The sequence below is a fragment of the Arachis hypogaea genome, chromosome 8, assembly GCF_003086295.3.
Source record: "Arachis hypogaea cultivar Tifrunner chromosome 8, arahy.Tifrunner.gnm2.J5K5, whole genome shotgun sequence".
Classification (NCBI taxonomy): domain Eukaryota; kingdom Viridiplantae; phylum Streptophyta; class Magnoliopsida; order Fabales; family Fabaceae; genus Arachis; species Arachis hypogaea.
In genome coordinates this window covers 34,457,355-34,472,046 of record NC_092043.1, presented here as the reverse complement: position 1 = coordinate 34,472,046, position 14,692 = coordinate 34,457,355, and the positions used below count along the sequence as shown (strand labels likewise).

The following is a 14,692-nucleotide window of genomic DNA, read 5'->3' as shown; positions in this document are numbered from 1 at the left end:
ATTTTTATTATTAGATAAATATATAGAATGTATCCAAATATAAATGGAGTTTATATTGTATTTTATTATAATGATAATATGCATGTCAACACAAAACAAAATTACAATTATATATTATATTTAAATAATATTATTTATTATATTGAAAAAGAATATATTATGTTCATTAGTTAAGGATGATTAATATCCGTACTTCTTAAGTTCATTCTCCTATGAGGTGTCTTCTATCTGTTTGATAAAAATAAAAAAAATAAAAGAAATTTTATATAAGCCACAAAGATTCCATAAAATAATGAACTTTGCCTAAATTGGAAGTTTAGTGTCCCTACATTTTTATTATTTTGATCGATCCATTAGCCGCTGCTCCGTTTGTGTATTAAGATGGAAGGAATTCTTGTTACCCCGTCCTCTCAAAAAATAAAAATAAAAATAAAAAAGGGAAACAATGGGAGAGATTCACGTATAGAAGAATGCGATGTATATTATGAGAGTTAGCTAGAAAAACAGACAGGGTGTCAATCTATGTAAATGTTATCTTATTTAATAATTTTTATTTGTGTAATTTAAAAAAATCAATTATGAATTAAAAGTTTATTTGTTATAGATCTTTAGAAACTTTTATGACAATCCAAATTCTTTTGTTATAACTTTTATATATATATATATATATATATATATATATATATATATATATATATAACGTAATATATTTGTTAAAAATATTAAATAAAGGGTCATTGACGGCCAATTTTAATAAAATTTGATACAAATAATCTTCATTATATGTTATTATTGTAATTTATTAATAACTGGATCGCTAAAATATATATACATCCTACAAAAAGTTATAAGTGGTATAGTTTTACTTAAATTGACATAAGTGACAATTGATCCTAATAATACACAAAATGATAAATGAAATTGGAAACGCAAAGGGGGGATATTGAGAAGAGAAATGATAAGCCAGTGAATAAGTGTTTTTTTTTTTTTAAACCAACTAATAGGGATAACAATTTGAGTTGATCCGACATGTTTCGCTCCGAATGGGATGAGTTTTTTAATGGTTAACTGGGATTTAGAGCAAGTGAGGATAATATCTTGTGATAATTTAGATATGGGGTAGCTAGATTCTGGTTGTTCCGAGTTTATACTCGTCTTATTCCTATATCTGCTGTAAAAATATACACCAATACATATTTGAGATAAATTATTGACTTTGATGAATTTAACCCTTTTAAGATTGTTGAGAATTTATAATATGATAACTTTAATTATATTTAAAATTGAACTTGAAAAAGTATAGAGAAACAATGAGAATACTAAATAATGTGAATAATGAAATAAAAAAAGAAATTAAAATTAAAATCATAAATTGGATTATTAATTAATTAGTTTTAATTTCAAATTTTTAATTTTAAAAAATAAGAATTTATAATTAAACCAAATTACAATTGATATACAATTATTCCCAATACTATACTAACTTTTCATTTTCTATTTGTGATCTTCGGTCCGCATAGTCACTCCAGTGGCACTGTAATTTCCTGCTATCCGGTCCGACGCTGCCCAACCTCCTGCTAACGCTGTCCATCCTCTCCTCGTCCCGTACGTTTGTGCTCCGTTGCGATGTGAGATTGCGCCGTAGCCCCATGCATCCTTCTTTTCGCTGCTATATATTGCTACATTTTTATATGTGCATAACCGTTACATGCACGTAAATGGAATCCAATTTAGATGAACCACTTTGTGATGTCCCATCATCATTCACCAACGACAATTCCTTTCATTCACACGTAGTCACCAATGGATAATAAACCACACTAGGTATGCAGATGATTAGTCTAATACTTATGCGGCTGGTTTGATTAAGTAGTTATTAGTAACATATGCTGGATTGATATTCAATAGGTATGCAGATGGTTATGTTGATTCTTAATTGGATGATTATTCCTTTTGATTCAGTTTATTCATGCACAATTAACAATGACTGGATGTTCAATATATTAGGTGTGCGGATGGTTATCCTAATGTTAGAATTTAGGGGGTAATTTGAGAGTGAAGTATTTTTTTATTTTATTGAGCCAATTTTAGAATTTTTATTCACATTATTCACAAACATTATTATCTACCTAACAAAACCGTTAAAACTTACCTAATCTTTTTAGTACTTTATAATTTTATTTAATAAGTCATAAATTTTATTTCGTATACGAGGCATTATGGGAATTTTTTATTTTAATAAATAAATTAAATATATTAATTATCGAATTAAATAATTTTAAAAGTTATTACCGAAATTTGTCACCTTATCTTATCTCGTTTACACTGTGAACGAGATGACTTTACACGTATTTTGTTTACAGTGTAAACGAGATAAGACACATAAACGTGACATGCGTATATCTCGTTCACACTGTAAATAAGATACGTGTAAAGTCATTTCGTTCACCGTGTAAACGAGATACGTGTAAACAATTTTTCAGCAGTTATAAAAGGATGTCTAACCCTTGGAATTATCCATATTTATTTCATATCTTCTTCTGTCCCGTTTTTCTCACAAAAAGAAGGCAACAATGGCCAGTAATAGCGTATACATAGTTGTGTGTGTTTACCCCAATTGTCGTATGAGAAATGGCGACAACGGGGTGATATTTGAGTGTGAAAATCCAATTCTATTGCGTACTCAGCGTGTGAGTTCATTGTCCGAGTTGAAGAGTTTGATATTGAGCAACCTTGGGGGCACCGAAACGAGGGAGGTCGGAAGGGTGGGTTATAGGTTACTGGCACCGCTGGGTAATGGAGTGTTCCGATTTCGACTATTTGGCTTATAGGGGACGAGCATGCACGACTGATGTTCGACATCCATGAGAGAATCATGGTGGAGCAAGTGATGGAGCTTTTTGCCGAGGTTGGAGATGTTGGTGGCGGTAGTTCTGTTCACTCGACTTACGTACAGGACAATCGACTCTCGCACCACCACCCATTCATGTCGCCATTCCAGTGGAGGACATGGAAGTGGGTGAGGAAGACTCTGATGAGGAGTACGTTGCTGATAGTAGCGACAGTGATTCTTCCGAGGGGGTGATGACGAGGAGTTTTTACCGAAGACACCTGCTCAGGCAGCTGTGCGCTATGTTTTGCCTCCCCCCACCCCCACCCAATTCCGGTGCTATCCGATGCACCAAGTCACTATCATACATTGGATCTGGACGCCATGCACGAGAGAACTTCGTTTTCCAGCATGGGAGAGGATGATTACGCCCTGCAGAAGGTAGAGATCATTTCTCAGCTGGCTGACAGTGGGCTATACGTCAGCGGTAACTCGACAAGCCTCAAATCTTCCAGTACATCCTCACCTGACAGGTACCTAACACGGCAAGCCCCACACCATCAATTGTAATACTCCTGCATCGGCTTGGTGTCAAACGTGTGAACAATGGAGATACTGTGACATAACAAATAATTAGTTCTTATAAACAAATGCAACATAAATGACTAAAATGAAATTGCAGTTAGGTGAAGCATGGTACTAACCTCGTCAAATCATAACCTGTCGATCGAAACTCTCTAATGCAGTACCTTGGCCTCATGCTGATCTCTGCTCTACTGCTGCAATCCAACAAATCTGACACTAATAGAAACAATAAAAGCAGTTCATTATGCAGAAGCTCGTAGGTAGTTAAAAACTCATAACTAAATAAAGACATAAACATTTGTTACCTCGCCACCATAGGATACATGTAGATCGCTCACTCCGATAGACACCACTGAGAAAATTTCTGGTATATCCAGGACATCAACAGCGGAGTGTAGCCAGCAATGACCGTGACACCTTGGTGTGCTGTCGAGCATAGTGACTAATACGTCCAAGCCAGCACGGTCGAGCCCCAAGATAACGTCTGACACCGCCCAAAGTCCTGAAGAAGTGGGAGCTATCGGAGGTGGACCAAGTTGTTTGACTTATCCATCATCAGATATCCTCCGATCAGTAATATGATGTAGCATCTAGTGTATTGTCGGAGGGTCTCTGGGTCGTCCGTAGCGGACATCTGGCGGACACAATCCTGCAACCATACGAGCTTCAGCATGAACGATTCATTCCTCTGTGCTGCCTGCTGTGGAGCCATCGAAGGCCTGGCACCCAACAGCTGCTCCACCAACTGCCACATCTCCATCTAGTACCACCTACCAAAGTCACGGAGGCACCCCAATAGGGTCCCCGTGGGCACGTAGCTCTAGGTGGTACGCAACGTCCTGCAGAATGATAATAATCTCACCCCATGGGAGATGAAACGTGTGCGTCTCCAGATGTCATCGCTCCACGAATGTGTAGTCAGGGCATTGTCGAATGTGAAGTCTCTGAAAGGCACCGTGTCGCCAAATCCAACCTCCTTCAGATACGGGACGATGGCGTTCAGTGGAGGAAGGGTATGACTCACTCGGCGAAAAAGTAGAAGGCGAGACCTCTAAAGAAAAAATATATGTTCATAATTATCAATAAGTAATTTTAAAACTTTTATTGATTCTTTTAAGTTTAACTGTCCTTACAATGTCACTAATTTTTTAGATAGGTGCCTATATTTTTTTTTAAATTTTTACGCTGTTTTATTGTTATTAGATTTTCTCAGAAAAAATATTAAACCGAAATAGATATTTTTTCATAAATTACAGATTTTATAAATAACAACGTAATTACATATTTAGTTCATATTTTTTAGAAAAAATTTATTTTGTAAGTTTCAATATATTTGATATAAAAAAATTCTAATTATAAAATTAAAAAGGGTAAAATAACTAAATTAGATGGCGTTCCAAACTAATAATTATGTAATAACAACCTTAGACAAGTGAAATAAAAGAGAGTTTTAAATTTTTACCAGTAATCTATTGCATACTAACTATACAAACTATATTCTCCTTTTTCACTACTATCCTAACCATAGCTACATACACACATTTATCTATATAGGATTTTTTAAAATACAATAAATTAAAACTAACCGCAAAGTCGGCTGCCCTAACATAATACGAAGTCTTGTTCAGCCTGTTGATGTCTTCGTTGTTATCAGCTGCACGCGCCATCGTCGTAAGTATCAATTATATGCTCAAAAATGGGTAAATAAAAAGAAAAAGTAGTTGAAAAATTCAAACTAGCGCCCGATCAAATGCTGTAAACAAGTTATATATATAGCCGTCTCCAAACCATATCTCGTTTACATCGTGAATAAGATGACTTTACATGTATCTCATTTATAGTATAAATAAAATAAAATAAAATAACGAATTTTAATAATAATTTTTAAAATTATTTAATTCGATAATTAATACATTTAATTTATTTATTAAAATAAAAAATCAGATATTATGGGACAGGGTGAGAGCGTGAATTTGTAAGGTACACCCGGATTTAAGTTTGAGGCGAAGTTATTAATGTTTACAGCAAGTGTGATAGATCTGCCTTTTTCTATCGTCATCTCTATTACAGAACTCTTCAAAAAGTTACTAGGTTTTATTTTTAAATAAAATAAACATATATTTTAAAATAAAAAATATTATATGCACACAAAAAATAGTCATATGTATTTATATTATTTAATTAATTTTTAATATATATTTTATATTTATACAAGTGATTATAGATTTAATAGTTAATTTTTGTTTACATAATTTTGAAATATCCTAAACCAAACACAAAAAATTTTTAGAGTAATTACTCAAATCAGTCTCCAACGATTTTAAAAATAGATATTTTAGTCCTAAAAATAATTAATATATAGATCAATTTTTTAAAATTTTTTTTGGTAGACAAATCAATCTCCAATTTATTTTTCGGCAAAGTAATTTCCAAATCAGTCTTCAAGGATTTTAAAAGCGAACATTTTAATCTCCAAGAAAAATTAATACACAGATCAATTTTCAACGGTTTTTTTGTCAGATATAACAGTCTCCCGTCCATTTTACTTTTACTATATGTCAACCTTTATTATTATTAACTTAACTTTGTGGATGTGGATGATGACACTAGCATATTAATACACTCTTTTCGTTAGAAACAAGTATTTAAGGTGAATAATGATGATTTGAAATCCAAATTAAAACATTTTCTTTTAATACAAACATGTTTTTTAAAATAAGACATCTTTTGATTATATTAAATACAAAAATATCAAATAGTTTCAACCTTAAATTTTTTGTAAAATAATCTCTAATAATTTTATTATTATTATTATTATTGAGTATATATATATATACTTTTTATATTATAAATACATACAAAAGAATCTAATATATAAATTATTATTATTATTTTTGTCTAAAAAGTACAAAAAATTATGATACAATATTAGTGTGTAATTAATAATAATAATAATAATTTTATTTTACTTTTTTTTTGGACGGAGAACTGATTTGTCTGTCGAAGTAAAATCTTAGAGATTCAATTGTGTATTAATTTTTTTAGAGATTAAAATGTCTATTTTTAAAATTCTTGAGAACTGATTTGGGTAATTACTTTGTCAGAAAATAAATTAGAGACTAATTTATCTGTCAAAAATAAACTTTAAAGATTGATCTGTGTATTAATTTTTTTTAAAGACTAAAATATCTATTTTTAAAATTTTTGGAGACTAATTTAAGTAATTACTCAAATTTTTATAACTAACAAATAAATTATAGAAAAACACAATAAAAATGAACAACACCGGAAACAAAAAAACAAAAGAAGAAACAGCAGGAGAAGAAAGAGGAATTGAGGAAAAATGAAAGAAAAAAGAAAGAATGAAAAAAAATAAGGCTGACCTACTTTTTAGGGTTTTCGGTACTTAATTAGAAATTTAGTTGACTAATAATTTATTCACCTAACTGTTCAGTTGAAAATAATTGAAACATATACGTTCATAACATTTTTTTTTCCTCCTTGAAATATGAAAGAAAAAACAAATAGTTAAAAGGTAATTATGTGGGTAAATAAAAAATTATATAAAATATTCTGAGTAGGACCGGCTTGCATACTCCACTGTATCTCACTTAAAACATGGGACCTATGCATAAGATATATATATATAGAACTTTTTACTGTATTACCAAATAAAGTTTATGATCATTCAATTTCATTCTTTAGCTTCTTACTTAAAATAGAGAATATCATTCATGCATGCATAAAATAAAAGCATTAACTTCCAGGCTGTTAGGAAAGCCCTATATATATCACAGAATCATCATTATCTTCGGTTGTAAAGAGTAAAGCTTCACAATATAATATATTGTTCTTTCATGACATGATGTCTCTGCGGTTGTGTTCAAAATTTCCTTCTTTGTTTCGTGTAATAATTTCAAGTGAAATGAGATTTCAATGATTATCAATTTCATTGCAATTGTTTTAAGCTCTCTTTTTCGTCTCGTGCATAAATATTCTAAGTACTAAGTCCTTAACATAGTACTTACGTTAGTTACGTACTTCTACTTAGAGTCATTTTGTTTGGCCACGGAATTCTCGTAGATCAGAAGCGCCAGCATATACTTTTGGTAATTAAAAAGAGGAAATTACTGCAGAATATAATCTCCTGGATGTAATGACGTCCTCTGCACGTAATCAGATTCCATAAAATTTAATGTATATAAATAGAAAACTAGCAAAAACATTGTCGATTAAATTAATTCAATTGAAAAGATACAAGTAAGTTTGATTCGAGAAGTTTTAATTTTAACCTTTACATATAATGAAGTATTGTTTACAAATTGGATGGCTTACAAATTCTCTACTTAGCACAAGGATACGATAGAGTTTAATAACAATAATGAAGTTGTAGAACACAATTGCTAGGGTTCTAATTAATAGGTTTTATAATTGATTGATGGCATCTTAGGGTTTCAACAACTTAATTAGGTACTAGTACATTTTTTAGTGTGTAAAAAATATAAAGTATATTTTTTTAGGATATAATTATCTTGTCTTAAATGCACATGTTAAAATTATAAATTCAAAATTTTTTAATAAAAATACAAAAAATCTAAGTTATTTATTTTGTATTTATTAAAATAAAATATTTTACTAACTAATACAGACCAAAAAAGATAAATATAATAACATGAATTGAAATTAAATAAAAAAGATATATTAAAATTGAAATAAAAAATAAAAGGGATAGATTGAAATTAGATACAAAGATAATTACTTTACTTTTTATCCAATTTCTTGACCTAACAAAAAATGAACTTCTCAACCTAATTTTTCACACTATAATTTGAGAATTGAATTGAAGAGGCTTCCCAATCTTTTACCAAATTTTTCATGCAACAAAAAAGGGACTCACTCAATCTCACTTGTCTACACTATGATTTCATCACAAAACTAAAAAGTGTTTTGACACCTCTAATCACTTAATACTACGACTACAATAATTTATGAAGTATTTACAACTTCTTATTAGATTAAAACAAAGAAAATCCTAAAACCCACAAACACAAAACATAATCTAGTAACTAAATAAACAAAATTAAAATACATAAAATTAAATTGAATATTCTAAAAATATTAACTAATAATTTTTAAATAATATTTAACTCTTTATATCAAGAACATTTGAAATACATTCCACTATCACTAGCAGTAAACTGATCTGATGTTCTTAAAACACAATTGTTTTTATTAGCAAAGGGGCTTATGTGTTGCCCAAAAGGCCAAAACCAAACATATTAAGCTGCAACAACTCTGAAATATTAACACTCCTTTTGTCTTTGGACGTGAAATATTAATACTCCTAAAATTCCTTTTTTCATCTTTTTGGGCCTTGAAGAGAAATTATTGAAAATTTTCACAACCGAAACATTGGGCTACAAAATTAGCCCATATCTGATTGCAATGGCCAATTAATTAAACCCAAATCCTAGGGTTAAGCGCAGCATTTATTCCTTTCGTTGAGTAGCTAAACGGGTCCCTGGCCCTTCAAAATGACAATCTCATAGCAAAAACAAAAATTAGAGTAAACCAACTTGGGTTGGTCGAATAGTAAACTCACTTGTTCGCTTAAGTGTCGGGAGTTCGAACACTGCTTTGTGCATACAGCAATTTATTGGCCAGCGACAGACCCTTAAATGAACCTCAGGCCTGAATAAAGTATTTTTATATAATTTAAAAAAAATTTATTGGTCTCTAATTATTAAAGTAATTTGTTGAAGAGGTCCTTATAAAAAAACAGTGGCCTGTTAATATGTTAGGAGTGCTTAAACCAATTATTTAAATAATTAGTGATTATACTTTATTTTTCAAATAAATAGTCACAAACCGAAAAAATTATTTACTCATTTAAATTATGCATATCCGTTACAATGTCGCATTACCTTGTTTCCTCATCCAAATATATTGCTTATTGCTTGGAAAATATGTATTTGGAAACAAAAATTAAAACAACTATCAGTACAACTTTAAAAACTGAGGGGACAATGACAAAACATAAAATATGCATGATGCAATACAGAAAGGGACATGAATTTGTTTTTGCTTTAAAGAAGATTTTGATCCCGTACTTGGATGATGTATATTAAAAACTTTACTCCAATTATAAAATGATCTCATCTAAAACGATATCTAATCAACCATATGAATATTCGTTCACAATTCATGACAAACAAAAACACTTTATTATTCTCAAGTCCCATGCAATATGCATCTCACTGGATAAGACTATGTGACGACATATTCTTATGGCAATGAAAATGATGCGTGACACCTTCAAATTACTTTTACAATACAATCATATTCTAATTGGTTTCACCAAAACATTTGTCAGAATATAGGTCAACCATATAGGGTATCAGATTCTATTCCTAAAATGAACAGTGGCAAATGGCAACAGATGCATAGATGAACACACAAGGCAAGAAGATATGGACAATAAATCCGGGACTAACACTTGCCATTAAAAATTTCATCCAAGAATATTACTTTAGTTCCAACTATGATAGCAATTTCAATTATACAATATCCAGTTCATGAGAATTGAGAAAAATGGCAACATTAAAATTGGCATCTCTCTCTCTCTCTCTCTTAATATTTCTTACAGTTACTGTTACATTTAGTAACTTTTTTATATGTAAAAAAGTGATAGTGATGAAAATTGAACCTAGTTATGCCATCTCTTACCATATCTTACAATAGATGTTTCAAATACTCTGTCTAATTTTAAATATCATGTTTTAGATGATGTATCTAAACACAATTTTTTACCTAAATCTAAATACACCCTAAACATGATACTTAAAATATATGGATAACTGGATCAAACCGTGTTTCCATGATGATTTTCATTATCAGAGGCCTCTTCTTGATAATAAGGGGACAATTTTCCACTTGTTGTTCTGGGAATTGCAGATATTTCATGCAGCATTGTCACCACCTTGCGCATTGAAGGCCGGTTTATGGGAAGAGGGTTTGTGCAAAGGAGCCCTATGTTTAGTACCTTAATGATTTCTCCCTTGTACTTAACATCCATAGTTGGATCAATCACTTGATCCTCTCCACTCTGCTCCAATGTGGAAGAAACCCATTTCACCAAATCTTTGTCACCATATGCTGGATCAAGTGGAGCTCTCCCACTTACCAATTCTAAAATTACCACTCCAAAACTATAGATGTCACTCTTCTCATTCACTCTTAGAGTGTAAGCATATTCTGCATCACATACATTAAAATGCAATTTAATAAAATCAAAGATAGGTGTATACATAGTTAGTAAGTGATTAACCTTCCATATATAAATTTATTGTTATACCAAAGTAAAATCAAAGGTAAACAAAAGTGAATTTGATGTTAATTTTTTACCTGGTGCTATGTAACCATAAGATCCGGCAATTGCAGACATAGATTCTGCACCTTGGGTAACCCTGCTAAAAGTTCTGGCCACACCAAAATCTGCAACTTTTGCTCCAAAGTCTTCATCAAGTAATATATTGTGGGATTTGACATCCCTATGAACAATAGGAGGAACACAATAGTGATGCAAATAAGAAAGCCCCTCAGCAGCATCAATGGCAATTCTGTACCTAATTGGCCAATCCAACAAGCTTCTCTTGCTACTGTGAAGCAAATCAGCAAGGCTTCCATTAGGCATGTACTCATAAACTAAGAGCTTGCTATCACCACTGTTACAACAACACCATAGCCTCACAATATTCTTGTGCCTGATTTTTCCCAATGTTTCCACCTCAGCTTCAAAAAAACCATCTTTTTCAGAAACAGTAGTCCTGTTTTTTGGTCCCCATAATTTCTTCACTGCCACAGCTTCACCATTGCTCAGTACAACCTTGTAAACTTTCCCGGATGCTCCGCTACCAATGACATTGTCTTCACTCAGCAACTTCACAACCTCATACTCACTGAATCCAAGTTTGTGAAAAGATCTCCATTTTAACATGTTAGGCCTCACTTTCTTCTTCATCTTCTTAATGCTCCTAAATTTGAACCAAAACCATGTTACCCCAACAACAAACACAATTCCAGCAAGCACAAATATGAACCTGAAAACCCAATCATACTTTATCTTGTTCTTCTTCTTCTCACCTAAATTTTGACAGAGACCAGAGACTGAAGAAGAACTACACAGCCCTGGATTTCCAAGAAAACTCTTCTTGTAATTCTCATTGTCGAATTCTTTAGGGATCTCCCCTGAAAGCTGATTATTCGACAAATTCAGCAAATTAAGATTCAAATTCTGCAGCTCAATTGGGATCCTACCGGAGAAAAGATTCCCTGAAAGATCAAGATAATTAAGCACCGGCAAGGTTCCTAATTCACTTGGAATGTTACCATCAAGCTTATTATTGGACAAATCAAGATCATTAAGCTTTTCCAAAGCACTAATCGCCAAAGGAATCTCACCCGAAAGCTCATTATCACTAATCACAAGCTTCCCCAACTGACTCAATTTCACAACACTCGTCGGAATCCGACCAGATAGCCTATTATGGCTGGCGACAAACTGAACAAGGTTGTCCAAATTCCCAATTTCCTGGGGAACAGACCCAGAGAACATGTTGAAGGAAAGCGACAAACTTGACATGTTGCTTGCGCCAGAAATATAAGTAGAAATCGACCCAGTAAGGGAATTCTCATCAAGCTCCAGAAGATAAAGGTGTGGCAGTCCCCACATAGCCTCGGGAACAGTTCCCGAAATGTTATTGTTCCTTATTCGAACCCTCATCAAGCTCCTGCAATCCCCCAGACTCTCGGGGATTCTGCCGGAGAACGAGTTGTAAATTAGCATGATCTCCTGCAACGCTCCCCGGCGGCACAATCCTGCCGGAATCTCGCCGGAGAAGTTGTTGTACGAGAGGTCGAGTGTCTGCAGGGGCGAGTTGCTCCCGAGTTGACTCGGCAACGACCCATTGAGCGAGTTGTTGAACAGTTTAAGCTCGTACAAGCTCTCGGCCTCGACGATACTCTCCGGCAGAGAGCCTTCGAGGTTGTTATCGAACAAGTTGAGAGAACCGAGTTTCTTCAACCGAGTCAACTCGGAGGGAATCGTCCCCGTCAAGTCGTTCCCGGAGGCGTCGAATCCTTCCAAATGTGTGAGGTTGTTCCACACAGCGCCACGTGGCAATGAACCAGAGAGCGAGTTTTCATAGAGCTCGAGAAACACGATGCTGGTGAGGCCGGAGATGAGAGACTCCGGTATGGCACCCTGGAGGCTGTTATAGGTTAGTGCAAGGTTTCGAAGGTTGGATAGCTTCCCCAATGAAGCGGGAATTGGACCGAGGAGGTTGCAGCCGGAAAGAAACAAGTCCTGGAGGTTGGTCATGTTGCCGAACTCACTCGGTAACGGAGCAGGAAGAAAAGGGTTGTAGGACAAGTTGAGGGAGGTTAAGGTGGTGAGGTTGGTGAGAAACGAAGGGATGGTTCCGTTGAGGAGGTTTTGGACGAGGTTGAGGGATCGGAGGTTGGGGAAGAGAGAGAAGGATGGGGGAATAGAAGCGGAAAAGTTGTTGAAGGAGAGGTCGAGGTGGAGAAGGGAGGGGAGAGAGGAGAGAAAAGAAGGGAGGGGTCCGGTGAAGAGGTTTCCAGAGAGGTTAAGGTGGGTGAGGGAGGTGCAGAGGGAGAGAGTGGAGGGTAGAGGGGAGATGAGGAAGTTGTCGTCGAGATAGAGAGTAGAGAGGGAGGGGAGGCGGCAGAGGGATGAGGGAATAGGGCCGGAGAGGGAGAGAGAGGAGAGGGAGAGGGAGATGACGTGGGAGGTGTTGGGGTTGCATGTGACGCAGGTCCAGTTGCATGGGGTGGGGTCGCGGGGGTTCCAGTCGGCGAGGGAGGAGGAGGATGATGGAAGTAGTTGCTTCTTGGCTTCTAGAAGGAGCAGGCCTTCTTGGTTGAGTGAGAGAGTGGGAGTAACAAAGAAGAAGAAGAAGAAGAATAAGAGAGGCATGGCGGTTATAGTTTAGAGAGAGAGAGAGAGAGAGAGGGAAACGAGAGATTTAATTACGAGTAGTGCTCTCATCACCCACCTGAGGGACATACCACCATCATGCTACTATAATTATCACTACGCTACTACATTTTTGTACTAACATAGTAACATCTCTCTAGTCCTTTTTTTTTAATTATATTTTTTTTCAAACTATTTTTATACAAACATACGGAAAGAGCATGGATTGAGATTGATGTTGCTGCAGGTTCATACGAGTCTATCTATATGATATGTTCAAATAAAGTTTTTCCGCAAAATTTTCTTTTTCCAATTATACCCCTTAATTTGTCTTTATGTTCTGGTACCAAAAAATCAATGATGTTGCTATCTGACTGAACACATTTTCAACCGCATGCATGCATGCAATCAAAAATAGTAGTAAACACAGGAATTACTGGAGGGAAAAGAAGATTGAGGCCATAGATATATGGATACGATGCAGAGTGCGAGTCTAGTCTAATCTGTTGGGTCAACCCACAATGGAAAACAATAAAAAGAGTAGTTGTTAATAATAATGGAGAGTGGTTCGAACTTCTTCGGAAAGGCATGTGAAGTTGAAAACGTTGAACCAATGCAGACAGCTTTGAAAATATTGTTAGACTAGCTTTTGAAAATCTCCTCTCACTAATTAAACCAGAAAATCACTATTCAATTATGGTAACAACTTTTTTGACTCTTCAGTCTTCATAGAGGCCTACCATTAATAGCACTACCTGTCTCCTAATTTATCAACTTAGCCATTAATTAAAGTATAAGTAACTAATCAAGTTAGATTTCTATTTTAAGTTTTTAACCGAGTCACTGTTGCTCTTCTAAATATTTATACCACTCTTTTCATTTTTAAATAGCTATGTATACAATATTATTGCATGAACTAAGTTTAATAGGAATTAGTAAAACTCGTATAAAGATGAGTTACTTATATATATAGTATTATAAAATTACTAAAAAGAATTAGTTTTAGTGGTAAATTTTAATGATAATTGTTCATACACTGACCCAACGATAAGGCCCAGGTACCAACAAAAGGCCCAACCCAAAAAGGTTGAGCTTCGCCTTGTACCGACCTCCTCCCTATGAAGTCGGTTCCTATCACCACTAACCCTAAAGAAGTCGGGGACGAAGATTAGCTGGCAGATAATCACTCATTCAAATGAGTAACTGCCCCTAAAATCTCTCTACCCACTTCTAGGAGCCATATCTCAACCTCCCTAAGATAAAGGAACAGTTATCCACCT

General features: G+C 34.1%; 1 protein-coding gene across 1 annotated transcript; it reads right to left on the bottom strand.

Annotated features, from left to right (window-relative positions):
• Positions 1-9,924: 9,924 nt before the first annotated feature.
• On the bottom strand, positions 9,925-13,850 carry LOC112707160 (uncharacterized). Its single transcript, XM_025758776.3, has 2 exons — positions 10,820-13,850; positions 9,925-10,669 (listed from the first exon to the last, which is right to left on the bottom strand). The coding sequence occupies exons 1-2, from the start codon at positions 13,410-13,412 to the stop codon at positions 10,278-10,280; spliced, it is 2,985 nt and encodes a 994-aa protein (XP_025614561.1). The 5' UTR covers positions 13,413-13,850; the 3' UTR covers positions 9,925-10,277.
• Between the last annotated feature and the right edge of the window lie 842 nt (positions 13,851-14,692).